Genomic DNA, 24,345 nt, shown 5'->3' with positions numbered 1-24,345 from the left:
CCTCAGAATTCATTCATCCTCTTCCTGGCCATGACCCCTGTTGCCTAGGAAACAGCGGGGACCTCACCATGCAAGGGAACAGGCCTGAGCTCTTTAGTGCCACCTTGTGGACAAGATAGATTTCATCCTAGGGACTGGTGAAGTGGCAACTAATCTGAATACAGTATGAGCTCTATTTGTATTTCTTGTGACAACACCCATAGAAGGAAATAGAATTTACTCAAGCAAATGTATCGGACCTCCCCTTTTCCAGAAATTAAAATGACCCTACAACTACGCATGCATTGTCCTATTCAGAACATTGTGGAATTAGTAAATAAAGTGTCTTAGTTAGAAGACATTACTTCAGTTATAAAAGCAACAGTAGCAATTAGGTACTGTTATAACACCTTTATTAATTTGAGCTTAAGAATATACAAAAAATGAAATACAACTCCACAAAAGAAAAGAAATAAACAAACCCAATCCCCCAATGCTCAGAGTACCACGATCTTTTCGTTCAAGGCGATCTGTGCTTGAGTCAGATTCGATAGATAGGTCACCATCAACAGGTCCTGCAAATAGTAAAAGGTATACATTTACACAAACGTCATGAGGACTAGAGACAAATACAGTATGTTTTAGAGCTGTTCAACTGAATCAATTCCACAGCTCAGGTGCTGTACGTACAGAGTGTCTCAGAGTCAGAGTGCTGATTTTAGAACAGCTCCACGCAGTCCATGTAATCATATTCATTCACTGTGATCTAACAGCCTAAACTGATGCTAAATCAGCACTCGTACTCGGAGACACTTGATAAAAACAGGCCCAGATCCAAAGGAGGCATACTCACGTTGATGTTGGAGTTCAGCATGGTCTCAAAGTCCTCTGCTGTGATGTTAGGAACTTTGTTGACCAGATCCATCAGGTAACGTCCAACACTGTTATCGGCTGTCTGTTTACCAGACTGAAACAGCCACAGAGAGGAAAGTATTTCAGAAAACTAAGCTATGGAAACGTCGCTGTAAACACTACCCAGAGCTGTCTATAACATATCATGCAGCTGACATCTACACACAGATCACTCCAATAGCAATGCAAACAGAGACTACTGACTGAAAAGCCGAGCACTACGGTCCCTAGTCAAAAGTAGTGCACTACATAGGGAATAGGGTGCAATGTGGCATCCCCATTTATAGTCTGTGTATGTACCCACCAACACATCCTCTATGTAGGTCAGTACCGTGGCCAGCATGTCCTGAACCCGGCCAGCAGCCCCGCCAACCTGGCAGAGGTCAGAGGTCAGTCCATTGGTGGTGTTAGGAGCATCTCTCGTCCGCTCGAGAAGGTCAACTGGAAAATAAAGACCATTATTTACCATTTATCAAGGAGTGTTCCATTCCCCCTACAATGTAACATATGCCATAAAAAATAAACTATGTCCAAGAAAGGCACAAATTGGGACATAGAGAAGTTAAATGGACAGAAAACATGGCAAAGAGAACATTCTTACTGCCTATCCTCTCGGTGTCGTAATACTTGTATTTCACACTCAGAGGGGTGAACATCACACCGACGGTCTTTCCCAGCACACCCATCTGGGCACTGTCAGGAGACAAAGCAACGGAATAATGATTCATTTCATGTATAAAGCAGGGATCCCCTTTGTGAAAGCAAATTCATCAGGAACCTCCTCAATCAGAACAACTCAAGTGATATAAAAATATCATAAAGGAGTTTTACGAGGACTCTGCAGTGCATTTTTTTCAAACCCATTTCCTGAAATTCTACACATTTTGTCATGGGCAAAGATGTTTTGTTGTTGGAGCTTTCACATTAATATCCAGCAATTCTACATATTTTGCCATGAGGACAAGAGAAAACATTGCAGTTTTAAAGCTTAAATGGGAGAATATATTAATTATCTAGTTGAAATATATATAATTGGTGGAGTACTGTGGATACCAATATCCTTGTGAGCCTTCCAGACCCATGTTGAAATTCTTTGCGTCGGCAATAGCTTTCCATTGGACAAACAAGTAATGAGACAGAAGTGCGACTAGTTGTGAGGGAAGTCACTGACCTGAGGTAGGCGCGGATGTTCATCTTGCCACTCTGCAGGGCCGTGTCCATGGTCAGGTGAATGGGGTTTGTGGCCTCTCGGCTGTAATACTCATGGATCAGCACAGAGTGTTCCGTAATCTCAAAGCCAGTGGCATACCTGATGAAGGAGAATGGTTTCACTTTAGAGCAGAGTTCTAACTCCAGCATAGGCTTTTGGACACAGAACCACATTTTCATTTAGGGAATGTACCTATTTAATTAGATTGAATACATTACATTGGGTCATTAATTGTTAGTACTGGCATGAGACAAAAGCTTTACTGGATGGGAGTAGGAAAACATTGGCCTACTCACCATCCAACGATGACCTCACTGGGTGACACCCTCTTATGGAGCTCATACATGTTCTTGGCAAACTCCATGTCAACAGCAACCTGTCACCATCACAAAGAATAGAAGTGACACTTCTAGTTTCACATGTACCAACTTTACTCATTTCTATGTTACAGAGATCAATAGACAGCATCCGTTTCTACTCACCTCATCTTCAGACTCATTGTGGGGGACAGAGAAACAGTTGGTGACCTCAACAGAGTGCTTGTCAATGGTACCTTAGGGAAACAAGAATGCAACAAGTTATGATACTATTGTGTTTATGGGGACAAATAAGTTCAAAACCCTGGATCATTGTTATTCAAACTTCCGCGACGCACATAAGGCCCTCCCCACCCTCCTTTCGGGAAAGCTGAACATGACTCCATTTTGTTCCTCCCGGCCTTTAGACAGATTAAAACAGGAAGCTCCCGCGCTCAGGTCTGTTCAACGCTGGTCCGACCAATCTGATTCCACGCTTCAAGACTGCTTCGATCACGTGGATTGGGCTCTGTTCCGCATTGCGTCAAACATTGATGAATACGCTGATTCGGTGAGCGAGTTTATTAGCAAGTGCATTGGCGATGTCGTACCCAGAGCAACTATTAAAACATTCCCAAACCAGAAACTTTGGATTGATGGCAGCATTCGCGCGAAACTGAAAGCGTGAACTACTGCTTTCAACCAGGGCAAGGTGACCAGAAACATGACCGAAAACAAACAGTGTAGCTATTCCCTCCCCAAGGCAATCAAACAAGCTAAGCGTCAGTATAGAGACAAAGCAGAGTCGCAATTCAACGGCTCAGACACAAGAAGTATGTGGCAGTGTCTACAGTCAATCACGGATTACAAAAAGAAAACCAACCACGTCACGGACCAGGATGTCTTGATCCCAGACAGCCTAAACAACTTCTTGGCTCGTTTTGAGGACCATACAGTGCCACTGACTCGGCCCGCTACCAAAACCTGCGGACTCTCCTTCACTGCAGCCGACGTGAGGAAAACATTTAAACTAGTCAACCCTCGCAAGGCTGCAGGCCCAGACGGCATCCCCAGCCACATCCTCAGAGCATGCGCAGACCAGCTGGCTGGTGTGTTTACGGATATATTCAATCAATCCTTATCCCAGTCTGTTCCCACATGCTTCAAGAGGGTCAGCATTGTTCATGTTCACCAAGAAAGCTAAGGTACCTGAGCTAAACGACTACCGGCCCGTAGCACTCACTTCCGTCATCATGAAGTGCTTTGAGAGACTAGTCAAGGACCATATCACCTCCACCCTACCTGACACCATAGACCCACTCCAATTTGCCAATAGGTCCACAAACGACAATAGCACACTATCCTAACCCATCTGGACAAGAGGAAAGCCTATGTGAGAATGCTGTTCGACTACAGCTCAGCATTTAACACCATAGTACCCTCCAAACTCGTCATCAAGATTGATCCCCTGGGTCTCGACCCCGCCCTATGCAACTGGACCCTGGACTTCCTGATGGGCCGCCCCTCAGGTGGTGAGGGTAGCTAACATCTCCACCCCACTGATCCTCAACACTGGGACCCCACAAGGGTGCGTTATGAGCCCTCTCCTGTACTCCCATGACTGCGTGGCCATGCACACCTCCAACTCAATCATCAAGTTTGCAGACGACACTACAGTGGTAGGCTTGATTACCAACAACGAGAGCCTACAGGGAGGAGGTGAGGGCCCTCGGAGTGTGGTGTCAGGAAAATAACCTCACTGAACGTCAACAAAACAAGGAGATGATCGTGGTCTTCAGGAAACAGCAGAGGGAGCACCCCCCTATCCACATCGATGGGACAGTAGTGGAGAGGGTAGTAATTTAAGTTCCTCAGCGTATACATCACGGACAAACTGAATTGGTCCACCCACACAGACAGAGTGGTGAAGAAGGCGCAGCAGCGCCTCTTCAACCTCAGGAGGAAAAGAAATTCGGCTTGTCACCAAAAACACTCAAACTTCTACAGAGGCACAATCGAGAGCATCCTGGCGGGCTGTATCACCGCCTGGTACGGAAACTGCTTTGCCCACAACCGTAAGGCTCTCCAGAGGGTAGTGAGGTCTGCACAACGCATCACCGGGGGCAAACTACCTGCCCTCCAGGACACCTACACCACCCGATGTTACAGGAAGGCCGTAAAGATCATCAAGGACAACAAACACCCGAGCAACTGCCTTTTCACCCCGCTATCATCCAGAAGGCGAGGTCAGTACAGGTGCATCAAAGCAGGGACAGAGAGACTGAAAAACAGCCACCACTAACATTGAGTGGCTGCTGCCAACACTAACATTGAGTGGCTGCTGCCAACACTAACATTGAGTGGCTGCTGCCAACACTAACATTGAGTGGCTGCTGCCAACACTAACATTGAGTGGCTGCTGCCAACACTAACATTGAGTGGCTGCTGCCAACACTAACATTGAGTGGCTGCTGCCAACACTAACATTGAGTGGCTGCTGCCAACACTAACATTGAGTGGCTGCTGCCAACACTAACATTGAGTGGCTGCTGCCAACACTAACATTGAGTGGCTGCTGCCAACACTAACATTGAGTGGCTGCTGCCAACATACTGACTCAACACCAGCCTCTTTAATATTGGACAAATTGATGTAAAAAATGTATCACTTAATATAATGTTTACACACGTGTGTGTATAAGGTAGTTGTTGTGAAATTGTTAGGTTAGATTACTTGTTGGTTATTACTGCATTGTCGAAACTACAAGCACAAGCATTTCGCTACACTCACATTAACATCTGCTAACCATGTGTATGTGACATTTTTTTTTGATTACTAACTATCTAGCAAAGTTTCAACTAAAAAATTTGTAGCATAGAGAACCTAACACATTAGAATACTTGGTAAAATCTTAAGTTAAATCAGAGCTTTGGTAGCTAGTTAGGTAGCTATAATTGTCAAGATGTGAGACTGACAGGCACGAGCTGGCGAGACACACCGCTGTAGCTAGACACGAGCTGGCGAGACACGCCGCTGTAGCTAGACACGAGCTGGCGAGACACGCCGCTGTAGCTAGACACGAGCTGGCGAGACACGCCGCTGTAGCTAGACACTAGCTGGCGAGACACGCCGCTGTAGCTAGACACTAGCTGGCGAGACACGCCGCTGTAGCTAGACACTAGCTGGCGAGACACGCCGCTGTAGCTAGACACTAGCTGGCGAGACACGCCGCTGTAGCTAGACACTAGCTAGCGAGACGCGCCGCTGTAGCTAGACACTAGCTAGCGAGACGCGCCGCTGTAGCTAGACACTAGCTAGCGAGACGCGCCGCTGTAGCTAGACACTAGCTAGCGAGACGCGCCGCTGTGGCTAGAAACTAACAAGCGAGACATGCCGCTGTGGCTAGAAACTAACAAGCGAGACATGCCGCTGTGGCTAGAAACTAACAAGCGAGACATGCCGCTGTGGCTAGAAACTAACAAGCGAGACATGCCACTGTGGCTAGAAACTAACAAGCGAGACATGTTACTGTGGCTAGAAACTAACAAGCGAGACATGCCACTGTGGCTAGAAACTAACAAGCGAGACATGCCACTGTGGCTAGAAACTAACAAGCGAGACATGCCACTGTGGCTAGAAACTAGCAAGCGAGACATGTTACTGTGGCTAGAAACTAACAAGCGAGACATGTTACTGTGGCTAGAAACTAACAAGCGAGACATACCACTGTGGCTAGAAACTAGCAAGCGAGACATGCCACTGTGGCTAGAAACTAGCAAGCGAGACATGCCACTGTGGCTAGAAACTAACAAGCGAGACATGCCACTGTGGCTAGAAACTAGCAAGCGAGACATACCACTGTGGCTAGAAACTAGCAAGCGAGACATGCCACTGTGGCTAGAAACTAACAAGCGAGACATGCCACTGTGGCTAGAAACTAACAAGCGAGACATGCCACTGTGGCCAGAAACTAACAAGCGAGACATGTTACTGTGGCTAGAAACTAGCAAGCGAGACATGCCACTGTGGCTAGAAACTAACAAGCGAGACATGCCACTGTGGCTAGAAACTAGCAAGCGAGACATGCCACTGTGGCTAGAAACTAACAAGCGAGACATGTTACTGTGGCTAGAAACTAGCAAGCGAGACATGCCACTGTGGCCAGAAACTAACAAGCGAGACATGTTACTGTGGCTAGAAACTAGCAAGCGAGACATGCCACTGTGGCCAGAAACTAACAAGCGAGACATGCCACTGTGGCTAGAAACTAGCAAGCGAGACATGCCACTGTGGCCAGAAACTAACAAGCGAGACATGCCGGATTCACTGCGCTTCGAATACATGTTCTTTATAGCTACGTTTCGGAATAAATGTAAAGTACCAAGCAAGGTTCCAATCACACGACTCGCTCCCTCATTTCTCCGTTCGTATGAGTCACCGATGGAGGCGAGAACGACAGGGTGAATTTTCACCACTGGTCCGTACACCGACATCTTGAGGAATAAAATAAACTATTACACTTACGGTAGTTTTATATGCAAGTATTGAAAGGTGCGTCACCTGCTGCATTGGAGTTCGCATTGCACACAGAGGCGACGCTATATGAAGAAAGTGGACTATAATACATGTGATTAACAATTAAATGCATCGGAAAACCAATTCATTTAGAAAAATACTATAGATTCGTTTATTTTAAATAATACTAGGCAATGTGGCTGTCCAGGATAAAAACATTGTTTGTTTCACATTAAATTGATATGAATTCATTAATTTCCTAAACGCCATCCTCCACAACACCCGTATGGTCTACTGCAAGCCTATTGAAGAATAGTGACGGTGATGACAACAGCATCCCCTCGACCGTCACTTCCATGATCTAACACCTGCACAGTTTAAGTGATTAATACAACTCAATCGGACGCGGATCGGTGGTGCTGCTTGCACTGTCTATATCCAATGATCTGTATAGACGAACTGCCACCATCTTAAAATCTTTGAAAACAAAGTAGGAAAATACAATAATTGGCTATTTGTCAATACCAAAGGGATTTTTCTATAATTAGCCCGCTTCCAATTGAGGATAACATCTAAAAAAAAAAAACAGTCGTTTGGTTGGGGTTGCCTTTGTTTCCTGGTGAGAGAGGAGAGACTGAACTGATGCTTCGTCGAACACCCACCCGATCATCAGAGTTGATGGTAAACATAAAAAAAATGGGTAGAATTGAACCTAAACGGACGATCTCCGAGGCTCACTATTGGACCATCGACTCATCTATCTGTAAGGTCCTTATAAATACAGCGATGGGATAAAATATATTAGGATCATCTTGAAGGTAGCGCTTTAGGCATCCATTTTAACATCAAACACGATGATTATTCATATTAGAATGACATTTGCCTGATTGCTGTTTTGTGTTCTTATAGCTATGTATTACAGAATACATTCAAAGTGGCATTGTACATTTTCTGAGTAAGAATAGCCTTCTTATTCCGTCAAAATATTCCTGTAATTCATTGTGTCCCATAGCAGACGTACAGACATCTATGACACACACAGACACATACACTCCCCTCCCCATTATAGTATTACCTATTTCATAAATATAGATTATTAGACTGAAAGTAATGGCATGGGTTGAGTAGATAACGTTCAGTCAAGGACAGACATCCCAGTATGCAAAATGACGTTGAAAATACTTATTTTCCAGACATTGAAGTTACGCTCATTTTAGGTTCTGAATGGAAGGTGAAAATACGTATTTTCTGGATGTTGAAATCAGGTTCATTTTTGGTTCAGAATGAAAGTTGAAAAGACGTTAATTTACAAACATTGAACATACTTATTTTTTGGTCATTGATTCTATGGCCAAATTTCAACTGCACACACATTCTCAATGAAGTAAACATTATAGCCCAATAAGAATGTTTAAATCCATGACGAAAGAGGAGCAAATTGAAGATTGTAACATAAAATATTAATTATTGTTCCTGTTTGTCACATGCACTCACATGCACTCATGTTAGCTTATTCTAAAGCTTTAAAACTTGCCACGATTGTGTTCAAAGGAGTCTGACCTAAGGAATAAACCAACAGACCACGGACTAACAACATTCTGAGTATCGGTTAACAAAAAAATATTGCTATGACTGTGATATGTTGTTTGTTCAATGCACTGAGTCGCTCTGGAGTGTCTGCTGAATGACCAAAATGTCAATGAGAAAACAGAAAAAATCTGTCCTAATCATAAACATCTAGTGTATCACAAATGTAAATAGCACAGTACAGTACGGCACAGTTCAGTACAGTAGAGCACAGTGCGGTACAGGAAAGTAGAGTGTTATCTAGTATAGCAGAGTACAGTACAGCAGTACAGTAGAGTTTAATTCAATACAGTACAGTAGAGTTTAATTCAGTACAGTATAGTACAGTTTAGTTCAGTAGAGTACATTCGACTAAAGTAGTGTACAATACAGCACATTATACCGTACTATACTCTACTGTACTGAGCACAGTAGAGTAGACGTCTATGATTGGTTCATATTTTGTCCGGTTTAAAATAAATAATAAAAAGGACGGCCGGTCTGGACAGGACCAAAAAAAGATGCCCAAAAGACATCGGCGTTGGTCAGTACTTATGGGTTGGGTATTGAGGACAATTTAGTGAGGGACGTATTCTGCTCCCCAAATGGCACCCTAGTTACTATAGTGTGCATGACTTTTTACCCTGGCTCATAGGAAATAGGGTGCCATTTACAGTTAATCAGTATAGTGAAGGACATCAGTTCTGCACAACACTAGCCCTACAGTCCCTTTCTAATTTTTTTTACTGAAAGCAGAGCACTTTAAATACCCCACTATTCTATGATCTCACAATAATAATTTGAATCAATTTCCCCATCCTTGTTTTGTTTCTCAGGACCTCGACGGACAGAACCCGATTAAACAGTCAATAACCATCGGACAGAGTCTGCCATAGGAATACATCGAGGACCCAGGAACACAAACACACACACACACCATCATTCCTGATGGCGCTTGAGAACTCTGTTTTCACCTTGAGCCCAGAGTCCCTCTCTCTCCCCGTGGTGGAGAAAGGGAAGGTGCTGGTGGAAGAGGCTTCCGAGGTGATGGTGTCCACCGGAGTGTTTCATGTGTCCGAGGAACTGGGCCATGTGGTTACGACAGATACCGCCCATCCCTCCGCTAACAGATCGTGGAAGTCCAAGCTGGCAGAGAGGCAGGCAAATGCAGCATCTGATGAGTATGTTAAGAAGCTGCCTCGGGTGATGGAGAAGGAGAGGGGCAGATTTGGCTGGGGTGAGTAGTAGTGCTGTTAACTTTAATTGTGTCCCATATGGCACCCTATTGGCATCCCATAGGGCTCTGGTCAAAAGTAGTGCACTATATAGGGAATATGGTGCCACAGTAGTGTGCAGATAGGGGGTTATTGACTATGCACTCTACTATTTTTCTCTCCCTCCCCCCTTCACACTTACACATTGCGTATTGGCTGAACATGTGTACTTTCTCCCTCCCTATTCTTCTTCCACAGTTTCACCTCCTCCTCCAGCATCTCTTCCTCCTACTCCTGTGCAAAATGGCTGTTCCTTTGGTTTCCCCCTCAGTGATTTGGATATTCTCACAAAAACCCCTCTGTCTTCTTGTTACTAAGTCCCTTTAGTTCTACTGTCGATATGTCAATGTAGTCTTTCTCATCTATCTGACTCTCTCTCTGTCGCTCTCTCTCTCTCTGTCTCTTCTCTCTCCAGCTAAGAGACGTAAGAGGCAGCGCTATGTGGAGAAGAATGGCAGATGTAACGTGTCGCATGGCAACATGAGGGAGACGTACCGTTATCTGACAGATATCTTCACCACCCTGGTGGACCTCAACTGGCGCTGTTCGCTCTTCGTCTTCGTTATGGCCTACGCCATCACCTGGCTCTTCTTTGGAGCCATCTGGTACCTGATAGCTTACCTCAGGTGAGAGAGACAGAAAGCAGGCTAGGACAGCACTCATGCGGAGCATGCCAGGGGACACTTGAGATGCGTCCCAAATGACACTATTCCCTATTATCCGCTCAGACCCAAGCACTTTTTAGGATGAGTCCCAAATGGCACCCTATTCTCTAAACACCCTATTCCCCTATGGGCCCTGGCCAAAAGTAGTGCACTCGGGAGGAGGGTGCCATTTCAGACACATCCATGGTATCTCTGTCTGAGAGAATCACTCTAGATCAGGGGTCCCCAATTACATTCAGCTGTGGGCCGATTTGTCAGAAAGTCTGGAGCCCAGAACATAGTGATGAATAATTTGAACACTGCAAATTGACCGCAAGAATCCCAAACAGATGTAATATTTGACAAAAACAGTATAATTTCAAACCTTGATTATATTGGGATACAATCACATACGCATTTAGGCGTACAGTATTTTATGTCCAACAATGAAAATTCTGAAAAATAATAAATACATTTTGCTCTGAAAACTTGAGGGCCAAATAAAATCACTGCCTATTGGGAAACCCTGCTCTAGATGATGAAATTTCTTCTCTGTAAAGCAAGTGGAAGTATATTAGTCAATGGATAGTTTTTTCACAAGCCTCTTTGCTTCTCCCCCCCTCTCCCCTTCACTCTCCCTCCTGCCTCCCACCCAGAGGGGATCTAGATCATCTGGAGGATGAGACATGGACACCGTGTGTCAACAACGTGAACGGATTCATCTCGGCCTTCCTCTTCTCCATCGAGACAGAGACCACCATTGGTTACGGCTACCGTGTCATCACTGACCAGTGTCCGGTGGGCACCATGCTGCTCCTGCTCCAGGCCATACTGGGATCTATGGTCAACGCCTTCATGGTGAGACTCATGGACTGCATCTCATATGGCACCCTAATCGCTATATAGTGCACTAATTTAGACCAGATCCCTGAGGCTTCCCCTCAAAACATTTGAAGAAAAAAATAAACACTTAGTTATGTATCGTTTCTCTTTGTTTCATGATTTTTCTTCAATTCACAAGAGACTGAATGTATCTCATTGGATAAAGCATCCGAGTGAGCGAAACAGCACCCCTCTGTCTCTGTACTTGTAGCCCATCTATTTGAAGGTGTTTGGTCAAAAAGGGTAGAACATTGTTGCTGCCCATTTTTTAAATATATTTTTTATTTCACCTTTAGTTAACCAGGAAGGCCAGTTGAGAACAAGTTCTCATTTACAACTGCGACCTGGCCAAGATAAAGCAAGGCAGTGCGACAAAAAACAAAAACACGGAGTTACACATAAACAAATGTACAGTCAATAACACAATAGAAAATCTATGTACAGTGTGTGCAAATGTAGAAGAGTAGGGATGTAAAGGCAATAAATAGGCCATAGAGGCAAAATAATTACAATTTAGCATTAACAGTGGAGTGATAGATGTGCAGATGATGATGTACAAGTAGAGATACTGGGGTGCAAAAGAGCAAGAGGGTAAATAATAATATGGGGATGAGGTAGTTGGGTGGGCTATTTACAGATGGGCTGTGTACAGGTGCAATGATCGGTAAGCTGTTCTGACAGCTGATGCTTAAAGTTAGTGAGGGAGATATAAGACTCCAGCTTCAGTGATTTTTGCAATTTGTTCCAGTCATTGGCAGCAGAGAACTTGAAGGAAAGGCAGCCAAAGTAAGTGTTGGCTTTGGGGATGACCAGTGAAATATACCTGCTGGAGCACGTGCTACGGGTGGGTGTTGCTATAGTGACCAGTATGCTGAGGTAAGGCGGGGCTTTACCTAGCATAGACTTATAGATGACCTGGAGCCAGTGGGTTTAGCGACAAGTATGTAGTGAGGGCCAGCCAACGAGAGCATACAGGTTGCAGTGGTGGGTAGTATATGGGGCTTTGGTGTCATTGTGATAGACTAGATCCAGTTTGCTGAGCAGAGTGTTGGAAGCTATTTTGTAAATTACATCGCCAACGTCAAGGATTGGTAGGATAGTCAGTTTTACGAGGGTGTTTGGCAGCATGAGTGAAGGATCCTTTGTTGCAAAATAGGAAGCCTATTCTAGATTTCATTTTGTATTGGAGATGCTTAATGTGAGTCTGGAAGGAGAGTTTACAGTCTAACCAGACACCTAGGTATTTGTAGTTGTCCACATATTCTAAGTCAGAACCATCCAGAGTAGTGATGCAAGTCGAGCAGGAGGGTGCGGGCAGCAATCGGTTGAAGAGCATGCAGTTATTCATTTAAAAGCAGTTGGAGGCCACGGAAGTAGTGTTGTATGGCATTGAAGCTCTTTTGCAGGTTTGTTAACACAGTGTCCAAAGAAGGGCCAGAAGTATACAGAATGGTGTCGTCTGCGTAGAGGTGGATCAGAGAATCACCGGCAGCAAGAGCGACATCATTGATGTATACAGAGAAAAGAGTCGGCCTGAGAATTGAACCCTGTGACACCCCCATAGAGACTGCTCGAGGTCCGTAAAACAGGCCCTCCGATTTGATACACTGAACTCTATCTGAGAAGTAGTTGGTGAACCAGGCGAGGCAGCCATTTGAGAAGCCAAGGCTATTGAGTCTGCCAATAAGAATGCGGTGATTTACAGAGTCGAAAGCCTTGGCCAGGTTGATGAAGACGGCTGCACTGTACTGTCTTTTATCGCTGGTGGTTATGATATCGTTTAGGACCTTGATCGTGGCTGAGGTGCACCCATGACCAGCTCGGAAACCAGATTGCATAGTGGAGAAGGTACTGTGGGATTCGAAATGGTTGGTGATCTGTTTGTTGACTTGACTTTAAAAGATTTTAGAAAAGCAGAGCAGGATGGATATAGGTCTATAACAGTTTTGGTCTAGAGTGTTTCCGCCTTTGAAGAAGGGGATGACCGCGGCAGCTTTCCAATCTTTGGGGATCTCAGAGGATACAAACAAGAGGTTGAATAGGCTAGTAATAGGGGTTGAAACAATTTCGGCGGATCATTTTAGAAAGAGAGGGTTCAGATTGTCTAGCCCAGCTGATTTGTAGGGATCCAGATTTTGCAGCTCTTTCAGAACATTAGCTGTCTGGATTTGGGTGAAGGAGAAGCTGTTGGGTGGGGCTTGGGCAAGTTGCTGCAGGGGGTGCTGAGATGTTGGCTGGGGTAGGGGTAGCCAGGTGGAAAGCATGACAGCATAACAAAAGCATGAAAGCATAACATTGAATACAAGGGAAGCCAATGAGCATTTGGTGTCCCTTGATAAAAAAATAAATAATAATAATAGCCAATTAGAGTTAAGCTAAACTGAATGAGCTCAACTGTGAATGGTCCTGGCACAAAAAAAGTGTCAAGGGAAGCCAGTTTGGATTTGGCTTCACACCAGTCACATCAAAAGCAAAATGTCATTGACAGAAACACTTGAAACACACATCTCGTTGTGTTGCTGTCCTCTGGTGGCTAGCTACCTAGCTAACATGGTCCCTTTCCTAAATTAGCCATGAGTTAGGGATTTGGACTTGTGGAGTTTTACTTAACTCTCCGTACTGGCCAATGATTATAACGTTGGTTACCCCTGGCCTGAGAGGATGGAAATTCAGTATGTAACTAGATGTAGAAGGCTAATGTTAGCTAGCTGGCTCATCGTTGCCCATGAAAGAAAGCTAGGCTAGCGAGCAAGCATGTAGCCTAGGACAATAAAAACTAAAACCGTGTACTCATAGACCGTTTCATCAACATGAAATGGAGGAGGATGGCATTGGCGTTTCTCTACAATTAGAGTGAGTTTTTCTACTTGCACAAACACACACACACACAGAAATCAGAAACATGGACAGCCACATCATATTTAGCTCACGTTAATTAGACTAAATTGTTTTTGGTATCTTTTAGCTGTTATTGTATAAGACTAAGTAAATGATGTTGAAGTTGAAATGGTGCTGGTATAATGGATGCAACTTCTGTTTTCTTTGTGACTTGTGGGAATTCTCTATGGTTCTAAATCAATAGTTGTTTAGCAGTCCGAAAATGTCAGGAACATTAACTTGACCATGCTGTAGGTCATGTAACTGTTTGTCACATGCAATATGCTTTGAGGACTCCACTGGACAGAGGTTGCTCTCCCGTTTTGTGATGAAACAAAGGTATGTTTGACTTTATTCTTCCACGGTGTCTTTTTAATTTCTTAGCCTTAGGCCTAAATATCACAGTGGCAAGGCATTTGAACTAACAGGTTATAGAGTAAACAATGCAATTATCACAACACGTAGGTTGTGTGTGTGGGGGGGGGGGGGGGTACTAAACTTACATATGGAATTGTTTTAAGATGGTTATGCCATGGATCGTGTTATATTTTATCAAAATTATTTCAGATTTTTATCAAAATTATTTAATAAAATATTGAACTTTGCCTTCACTACTATAGCCCATAGATACGCATTGAATAACACATTCATAAATAGTCAAAAAGACAGTCAGAGTATAATAAGGAATAAGGTTTTGAAATGTCTGTCTGATATCTAGGAGATATTAGCAAGCTCAGAAAATATTTAATTTTTTTGGACACATATTTAACCCCTTATTTTGGTGGTACAAAACTACCTCCATACTTCCATTCATTTGTATGGATTTCCTTCAAAATGGAGAACAACATCGTGTTCGTGAGAGTCTCCCCTTTCCATAGTGGGGTCATATTAGTTTGTAGCTCAAAATGTTTGGACGCTACAGACAGAAGTTGGCACATCAGCGTTACCGACTTCAGACGAGTCCTGTGACACTTGTGGGCGTCGTAGAGCAAAACGGAGAACACCATTATGTCCGAAGACCGATTTCCGGATGTCTCATTGTCTGACAAACACAGCTGAAGCTGGGTCACTTTCCACTGCAGAAGGCCGACATAGGCAGATGCTGTGGATTGAGACACAGCCCATGCAAAAAACCTGATATAGTATCTCTAGCTTAAACTGACAGTTTTGAAGGATTTGTTTTTGTTTTGTTTTTGTTACTTAGATTGACTCACGTGCATTAATAGACTCTTAAGGTTGAATTTCAAATCATTTCTGGGTAACAATGAAGTACCTTACTGTGATTGTTTTAAATCAAAATGCTCAAAAAGCAACCAAAATAGCTTCTTAGCAAAGATACATTTCTCAAGCTAGAATGTTGCTAGGACTGTCTGGGAGTGGTCTTATTGGGGAGGGAAAAATTAAAACTAGCTGTTATTGGGAGAGAGTTTTGGAACTCTCTTTTTTATTGGTCTATTAACTGATTTACCACCTGGTTATGACACCAGGCAGACCAAAACTCCATCCCACCAAAACAGGCTGAAATTTGAGTCTGTCTTTTCAAAGAGCATTATCATAATGTTTACAATTTCATAGTATTATTCCAAACTCAGAGTCAGTGGTGTAGTGGAAGGTTTACGCAGGTATATGCTGTAGACCCACTTTTTTTTGTGGGCATTACGTATACGCATTTTTCAAGAGGGGAGTTCTAAAGATGCAACAACTATCATGGACAGAGATTTGGAATATCATTAAAAATATAGAAAGAGCAGAGATCTAAAGATGCAACAACTATCATGGACAGAGATGGGAATATCATTAAAAATATAGAAAGAGCAGAGATCTAAAGATGCAACAACTATCATGGACAGAGATGGGAATATCATTAAAAATATAGAAAGAGGGGAGATCTAAAGATGCAATCTCTGTCGGTGCCGGAAGTAGAGGGGAGATCTAAAGATGCAACAACTATCATGGCTGCTAATCTGACAAGAATAATACCTTTGGATGCTAGACAAGGAAAGAAAGTTGATTTGAAAACCAATACAACGAGCACATATGAGGAAATATTTATAAAATAATTGCTTCCACGTTTCTATGGTTGAATTTTGGCGATAGGCTACTCTGTAACAAGAAGTAAAACATGCCTCATAATATGAGGTAAAACGCCCAGGTTTCAAACAATTAAGGAACAGGAGAAATATAGCGATGCTAACGATAAGCCTAACCATCTTCTGGTAGATGGAAAGGCTTTTCCAAAAACCTTCTCAATTAGATGTTAAAGGGATCTTTAAAATGTTAACTTCATATGTGAAAATGGCGCATTTCTATGCTTTGTAGTAAAAAAAGATAGAGGACAATAAGTGTTTTCAATGAGATCATCAACCAATTAGGAGATAATTAGGAGGAAATTAGTAGGCAATGCCTACTCATAATTGGTTAAAATCACACGACTCACACCGATGATGTCATTGGAAACACATCTTTCTCTATCTTTTTTTACTACAAAACATAGAAACGCGCAATTTTCACCTACAGTACCTTATGTTGATGTTGGGGTGGTGCTGGCAGAATCATATTGGGATTGTTTGCATCAAACCAGTGACCATGTGTTTTGCAAACTCCCTCTCATGTGCGCTACAGAAACACAGCAAACCAAACAACAGTGCTTACATGCCTGCACAGTTGAATTAAATGGTACACCTCAAACTCCCTCTCATGTGCGCTACAGAAACACAGCAAACCAAACAACAGTGCTTACATGCCTGCACAGTTGAATTAAATGGTACACCTCAAACTCCCTCTCATGTGCGCTACAGAAACACAGCAAACCAAACAACAGTGCTTACATGCCTGCACAGTTGAATTAAATGGTACACCTCAAACTCCCTCTCATGTGCGCTACAGAAACACAGCAAACCAAACAACAGTGCTTACATGCCTGCACAGTTGAATTAAATGGTACACCTCAAACTCCCTCTCATGTGCGCTACAGAAACACAGCAAACCAAACAACAGTGCTACTTGCCTGCACAGTTGAATTAAATGGTACACCTCAAACTCCCTCTCATGTGCGCTACAGAAACACAGCAAACCAAACAACAGTGCTACATGCCTGCACAGTTGAATTAAATGGTACACCTCAAACTCCCTCTCATGTGCACTACAGAAGCACAGCAAACCAAACAACAGTGCTACTTGCCTGCACAGTTGAATTAAATGGTACACCTCAAACTCCCTCTCATGTGCGCTACAGAAGCACAGCAAACCAAACAACAGTGCTACTTGCCTGCACAGTTGAATTAAATGGTACACCTCAAACTCCCTCATGTGCGCTACAGAAACACAGCAAACCAAACAACAGTGCTACTTGCCTGCACAGTTGAATTAAATGGTACACCTCAAACTCCCTCTCATGTGCGCTACAGAAACACAGCAAACCAAACAACAGTGCTTACATGCCTGCACAGTTGAATTAAATGGTACACCTCAAACTCCCTCTCATGTGCGCTACAGAAACACAGCAAACCAAACAACAGTGCTACATGCCTGCACAGTTGAATTAAATGGTACACCTCAAACTCCCTCTCATGTGCGCTACAGAAGCACAGCAAACCAAACAACAGTGCTACTTGCCTGCACAGTTGAATTAAATGGTACACCTCAAACTCCCTCTCATGTGCGCTACAGAAACACAGCAAACCAAACAACAGTGCTACATGCCTGCACAGTTGAATTAAATGGTACACCTCAAACTCCCTCTCATGTGCACTACAGAAGCACAGCAAACCAAACAACAGTGCTACTTGCCTGCACAGTTGAATTAAATGGTACACCTCAAACTCCCTCTCATGTGCGCTACAGAAGCACAGCAAACCAAACAACAGTGCTACTTGCCTGCACAGTTGAATTAAATGGTACACCTCAAACTCCCTCTCATGTGCACTACAGAAGCACAGCAAACCAAACAACAGTGCTACATGCCTGCACAGTTGAATTAAATGGTACACCTCAAACTCCCTCTCATGTGCACTACAGAAGCACAGCAAACCAAACAACAGTGCTACATGCCTGCACAGTTGAATTAAATGGTACACCTCAAACGTGGTCTCCTGATGTGGTTTAAACATTGTTGTGGACAAAACATCCAATTTATTTATTTTTCTATTTTAAAAAGTGTAGCATTGAGAGCGAAAACCTTCAAAAATGTGAAAATCTGTGAGTATCTGACTCAGTTGATAGTCTCTATTTCAATAGTATAGTATAATATACATTGAGTGAACAGAACAGTAGAAACACCTTCCTAATATTGAGTTGCACCCCCTTTTGCAGCCTCAATTCGTTGGGGCATGGACTACAAGCCTTCAAAGGTGTTCCACAGGGATGCTGGCCCATTTTGACTCCAATGCTTCCCACAGTTGTGTTAAGTTGGCTGGATGTCCTTTGGGTGGTGGACCATTCTTGATACACACGAGAAACTGTTGAGCATGAAAAATACAGCAGCATTGCAGTTCTTTACTAACTCAAACCAGTGAGCCTGGCACCTATAGCCATACCCCGTTCAAAGGCACTTAAATATTTTGTCTTGCCCATTCACCTTCTGAATGGTACACTATACAATCCGTGTCTCAGTTGTCTCGAGCCTTAAAAACCCTTCTTTAACCTGTCCCCTTCCCTTCATCTACACTGATTGAAGAGGATTTAACAGGTGACACAAATAAGTGATCATAGCTTTCACCTGGATTCACCTGGTCCGTCTATGTCATGGAAAGAGCATGTGCTACTAATGTTTTGTACACTCAGTGTATATAAAACACAGGAAATCACTTTTTGACTGCACTGGGCCTTTAAGTAATCTTTTTCTTCATCTTTTGATCAGGTGGGCTGTATGTTTGTGAAGATCTCTCAGCCCAATAAGCGAGCGGAGACCCTGGTGTTTTCTAAGAATGCAGTGATCTCTCTGAGAGATGACAAACTGTGTTTGATGTTCCGGGTGGGAGACCTGCGCAGCTCCCACATTGTAGGGGCCAACATGAGGGCCAAACTCATCAAGTCTAAACAGACTCAGGAAGGTGAGGCTAACATACCATCCATCGCCATACAAGGTTTGCATCCCAAATGGCACCCTATTCCCTATATAGTGCACTACTTTTGGTCAAAAGTGGTGCACTGTATGGGGAATAGGGTACCATTTGGGATGTAGATATATCTTTTCACATAATCTGTTTCTGTATATTATGGAAGCTTTTGGAAAGTATTCAGACCCCTTTACTTTTTCCATTTTGTTATGTTACAGCGTTATTCTAAAATTGATAAAATTATATATTTTTCTCATCATTCTACACACAATAGCCCATAATGACAAAGTAAAAACAGGTTTTTAGAAATGTTTGAACATTTATTGAAATGAAAAAAACTGAAATACCTTATTTAAGTAAGTATTCAAACCCTTTGCTATAAGACACAAAATTGAGCTCAGGTGCATCCTGTTTCCTTTGATCATCCTTGAGATGTTTCTATAATTTGATTTGGAGTCCACCTGTGGTCAATTCAAATGACTGGACATGATTTGGAAAGGAACACACCTGTCTATATAAGGTCCCACAGTTGACAGTGCATGTCAGAGCAAAAACCAAGCCATGAGGTCAAAGGAATTATCCGTAGAGGTCCGAGACAGGATTGTGTCGAGGCACAGATCTGGGGAAGGGTACCAAAACAATTCTGCAGCATTGAAGGTCCCCAAGAACACAGTGGCCTCCATCATTCTTAAATGGAAGTAGTTTGGAACCACAAAGACTCTTCCTAGAGCTGGCCACCTGGCCAAACTGAGCAATCTGGGGTGAAGGGTGTTTGTCAAGGAGGTGACCAAGAACCAGATGGTCACTCTGACAGAGCTCCAGAGTTCCTCTGTGGAGATGGGAGAACCTTCCAGAAGGACAACCATCTCTGCAGCACTCCACCAATCAGGCCTTTATGGTAGAGTGGCCAGGCAGAAGCCACTTCTCATTACAAGTCACATGACAGCCCGCTTGGAGTTTGTCAAAAGGCACCTAAAGGACTCAGACCATGAGAAACCAGCGCCACATCTGGAGGAAACCAGGCACTGCTCATCACCTGGCCAATGCCATCTCTATGGTGAAGCCTGGTGGTGGCAGCATCATTCTGTGGGGATGTTTTTCAGCTGCAGGGACTTGGAGACTAGTCAGGATCGATAGAAAGATCGGAGAAAAGTAAAGAGAGATCCTTGATGAAAATCTGTTCCAGAGCACTCAGGACCTCAGACCCCGGCGGAAAGGTTCACCTTCCAACAGGACATCGACCCTAAGCACACAGCCAAGACAACGCAGGAGTGGCTTCAGGACAAGACAGAGGAAATCTGCAGAGAAGAATTGGATAAACTCCCCAAATACAGGTGTGCCAAGCTTAAAGCGTCATAGTCAAGAAGACTCTAGGCTGTAATCGCTGCCAAAGGTGCAACAAATTATTGAGTAAAGGGTTTGAATACTTATGTAAATGTGATATTTACATAGGAATTAGCAAATGTTATAAAGTTTTTACAATCCTGTCTCAGACCTCCACTGGGAATTCCGTCAACCTCATGGCTTGGTTTTTGCTGCACTGGCAACTTTGGGACCTTATGTAATGTTTTCACACTCGTGTTGCGTTTCGGGGTCACGACAAGTCATAAACCTTGGCTGCAGCATGTTTTATACCCCAGGGTAGGAAGGGCATTCTCATCTTTATGACACGCTCTCTGGGTTCCCTGGGGCGTAGCTAGTTACGAGGCAAGGTATTATAAATTGCTATGATCTCGTTTAGACAACTAAAATCACAGTCTTATCGTCACTAAAAAATTATCTTTCATCTGGATATTTTCTACACAACAAAGTATGTAAACATCACATACACATTATGAAAACTCTTCAAGTTAGAATGTTTTCGTTATAAGGTCTTCATTTAACTTTTAATAACATAACAAAATCGACGTTCATTTTCATATTACATCTATCATTGTTACCACCATTTTGGCTGATGGAATATAACGTCACAAAGTCCATTTATTGCATGTTACAGTTCTGAGGTAGATTCTCCATAAGGCCCAAACAGACATTCCAGTCCCCCCCTCTCGCCCTCTTCCTCCTGTCCGCCTCTCCAGGTGAGTTTATCCCTCTGGACCAGACAGACATCAGTGTGGGTTTTGAGACAGGGGACGACCGCCTGTTCCTGGTGTCTCCACTGGTCATCTCCCACGAGATTGACCACCACTCGCCCTTCTGGGACATGTCTCAAGGCCAGCTGGAGAAAGACGACTTCGAAATGGTCGTCATCCTGGAGGGAATGGTGGAGGCCACTGGTTAGTCCAGGATCATGTTCTCATGATCTTTTATGAGACTGTTGCATAGTGTGGTGCACACACAGAGATCATGCACACACACACACACACAGTGAATTATATGATACCTATGGGTGCACCATGCTTTGAAAGTGGAAGTGACTTCACCGCCCACTGAGAAAATATTTGCTTAGTCATCATAGTAGCTGAAGGTGAGCTGCCAGGGAAGGTTAATACAGTGTGTGTGTGTGTGTGTGTGTGTGTGTGTGTGTGTGTGTGTGTGTGTGTGTGTGTGTGTGGGCACCCCCAGGTATGACGTGCCAGGCGCGGAGCTCTTACCTGGCAGACGAGGTCCAGTGGGGTCACAGGTTCAGCCCTATGATGTCACTGGCCGAAGGGTTCTTCGACATCGACTATGGCGCCTTCCATCAAACCTTAGAGGTAAGAACACAAACACACAACACTCCAGAACGAGGAAAGGCTGAAAGCAGCAAGGGCCGCGGTGTGTTGGGGCTCCCGAGTGGTGCAGCGGTCTAAGCACTGCATCTCAGTGCATGAGGCGTCACTATAGTCCCTAGGCTGAATCACATCTGGCCGTGATTGGGAGTTCCATAGGGCGGCGCACAATTGGCCCAGCGTCGTCTGAGTTTGGTCAGGATAGGCCATCATTGTTAATAAGAATTTGTTCTTAACTGACTTGCCTAGTTAAATAAAGGTTAAATAAATAAATAAGTGTTAGCGATCACATGCTGGATGCGGTGGCGATTCAACATGTGGAAATAAACAGCTGCTTTTAATCATGTACCTGGCTATGTGCATCACTACCACTAGAACAAAACAATACAGTTGAACCGTTTGCCCCTCTGGTGTGTTTCCTCTTTTACTCTTGTGATGTCACAAAGGATTTGACCCTGATTTTGAAAGTCTTCTTTCAAGTTGTGTCTGATAACTGCAGCTCATACCTATTTTTCCCTTAGGTGGACACACCCTCCTGCTCAGCGCACGAACTCTCATTGGCTGCGGCCCGATTGGAGGCTCATCTGTATTGGTCGATCTCCAGTAAACTGGATGAAGAGAAATGGGAGGGATCTTCTCTGACCAACCAATCAGGAAAGCAGCTAGACAATGGGAAAGGAGGGGTTGTTGGTCCCACATTTATTGTCGGAGAGATCACTAGAATACAAGAGCAGTCAGGACCAGGAGAGTTGAATGGTTGTGTCACCACCGACCAGTCAGAATCAGAGGCCTAAAGTAGATCTGGTAGAGTTCCAAAATGGCACCCTATCCCCTATACAGTGCACTACTTTTGATCAAAGCCCTGTACTATATAGAGAATAGGCTGCCATTTGGGACATACTTTCAATCATTGTCATGACAGGAGGAACCACAACTACAGTACTGTAAATGATTTTTAGCTAATGTATAATATACAGCCATAGAACATTTGTTCCCAAGGGAGAGATGGGTGGTTTAAAAAGGCTCATTGTTACTTCATTGTTTTGTTTAATAACAATGACTAGAAATTACAAATTATATCAATTACATTTTGTCTTTATGATATTGAATTCTTACCATGAGCGTCTGTGCTACACCAGAATTATATCTTCTATTGTTATTGCTCTGAACACCTCTGCCAATATACATGATATTAATTAATACACTGTTATTTCAAAGAATGAAGTATTGACAATTCTTAGTCAGGAAATAGGATGTTCAGCCAGGTAGGATACTGAAATGTTCAGAGACATAGAAAGAGCAGCTTGTTTTGGAACATTCTGGAACGTTCAGAGGCAGAAAGAGAATCATGTCATGTGTTGGCTGAATGGGAGAGACAATGTTTAAAAAGGAAAGATGTATTACAGACAATGGGATAGTGTGATAGAAGAGACTACGTATGTTTTTCACTTTAACGTGTATAGAGGATACAAAGGAATAGATTGAAATAGTATCTCTAAATCTGTATCTCAAAAACAAAACAAGGATTGTTTTAAAATATATACAGACGTGTACATTAAGACTGTATGACGTTAAAACAACCTCCGCTTTGTGACTCTAATAGATGTAAAATCATTTCTGTGTTCACTTAAATGTTCACATCACAAGTACTGTAGCTTATCACTGACCCCATCCCAATAGGGTGAGTAGTAGAAGTGGTCATCTGACAAGTTTTGAGATAAAACCAAGCATTTGCTCTCTTGGGAATGTGTCAGTGCGCTTAAGTAGCACAATGAAATATCTTCTTTCGCCAGCCTCATAGGATTTAAGCACAACAATGTCCTGCTCAGCTTATCCCAACCTCCTGCTTCTGCTGCTGTGTACATTTGTGAGCATTTTTAATATTGAAAAATTCATTCTATAAGAATTAATAAACTATATTCCACACCAACTTTCTTCATTTTTGCCCCTCACTTTTATCAATGTGGTCTTTACTGTACTTTTTCACTGTTAATCCCTTTGGGGTATACTGTTTCACTGAACAATTTCATTTCTGTCTATCCATTTGTCCAACAATTTGTTTTGTGTGAGACAATCTGGGTTAGAGACTATTGGCAATACTTGACAAATCAGATGTTGCCAGTTCACTCAATGTGGCACAGCATCTGTGAGAAGAGACTAGTGTACCAGTTCACCAATCCCTAGGATGAAATCCCTATCTTGTCCTCACGATGGAACTGAAGAGCTCAGGCCTGTTGACTGGCACAATAATTCCTAAGCACTCCTGTATATCTGGAAAAGAATTAGTTTAACAAATATGGTATTTGCTTCGTCTATCCTGTCATTTCAGATCTGAGTACGAGTGCCAGTCTGACATGTTCTGTTTTACTCATATAATTAGAACGTAATAGTATCGTTCTATGCTTCTCGCCACTCCCACTCG

General features: G+C 43.2%; 2 protein-coding genes across 3 annotated transcripts; one reads left to right on the top strand and one right to left on the bottom strand.

The window, feature by feature from the left end:
• Window positions 1-375: 375 nt before the first annotated feature.
• Window positions 376-6,903, bottom strand: LOC135559034 (eukaryotic translation initiation factor 3 subunit F-like). Its single transcript, XM_064993347.1, has 8 exons — window positions 6,779-6,903; window positions 2,584-2,654; window positions 2,398-2,477; window positions 2,063-2,200; window positions 1,493-1,584; window positions 1,196-1,332; window positions 833-946; window positions 376-554 (listed from the first exon to the last, which is right to left on the bottom strand). Exons 1-8 carry the CDS (start codon window positions 6,888-6,890, stop codon window positions 477-479), a joined length of 822 nt encoding a protein of 273 aa, XP_064849419.1. The 5' UTR covers window positions 6,891-6,903; the 3' UTR covers window positions 376-476.
• A 389-nt stretch (window positions 6,904-7,292) lies between these two features.
• LOC135559033 (G protein-activated inward rectifier potassium channel 3-like) lies at window positions 7,293-23,847 on the top strand. 2 transcript variants are annotated; one of them, XM_064993345.1, is made up of 8 exons: window positions 7,293-7,593; window positions 9,315-9,715; window positions 10,168-10,378; window positions 11,053-11,254; window positions 19,014-19,206; window positions 21,291-21,488; window positions 21,778-21,908; window positions 22,445-23,847. In XM_064993345.1, the coding sequence occupies exons 2-8, from the start codon at window positions 9,427-9,429 to the stop codon at window positions 22,715-22,717; spliced, it is 1,497 nt and encodes a 498-aa protein (XP_064849417.1). In that variant the 5' UTR covers window positions 7,293-7,593; window positions 9,315-9,426; the 3' UTR covers window positions 22,718-23,847. The 2 variants fall into 2 exon arrangements, with proteins under 2 accessions (XP_064849417.1, XP_064849418.1); XM_064993346.1 differs by lacking the exon at window positions 7,293-7,593 and adding an exon at window positions 7,602-7,675.
• Window positions 23,848-24,345: the final 498 nt, after the last annotated feature.

This window comes from Oncorhynchus masou, chromosome 17, assembly GCF_036934945.1.
Source record: "Oncorhynchus masou masou isolate Uvic2021 chromosome 17, UVic_Omas_1.1, whole genome shotgun sequence".
Classification (NCBI taxonomy): domain Eukaryota; kingdom Metazoa; phylum Chordata; class Actinopteri; order Salmoniformes; family Salmonidae; genus Oncorhynchus; species Oncorhynchus masou.
The sequence above is the reverse complement of the archived record's forward strand: the minus strand, read 5'-3'. Positions and strand labels throughout refer to the sequence as shown.

Coding starts and splice junctions, on each gene's coding strand:
- LOC135559034 (XM_064993347.1), bottom strand. CDS start 6,890: ATGTCGGTGTACGGACCAGTGGTGAAAATTCACCCTGTCGTTCTCGCC. Junction 2,655..6,778: donor TGTGATTGGAACCTTGCTTG/GTACTTTACATT, acceptor TGTTTCCCTAAG/GTACCATTGACAAGCACTCT. Junction 2,201..2,397: donor AGTGAGGTCATCGTTGGATG/GTGAGTAGGCCA, acceptor CTCCTTCATCAG/GTATGCCACTGGCTTTGAGA.
- LOC135559033 (XM_064993345.1), top strand. CDS start 9,427: ATGGCGCTTGAGAACTCTGTTTTCACCTTGAGCCCAGAGTCCCTCTCT. Junction 10,379..11,052: donor TACCTGATAGCTTACCTCAG/GTGAGAGAGACA, acceptor CCTCCCACCCAG/AGGGGATCTAGATCATCTGG. Junction 19,207..21,290: donor GTCTAAACAGACTCAGGAAG/GTGAGGCTAACA, acceptor CCGCCTCTCCAG/GTGAGTTTATCCCTCTGGAC.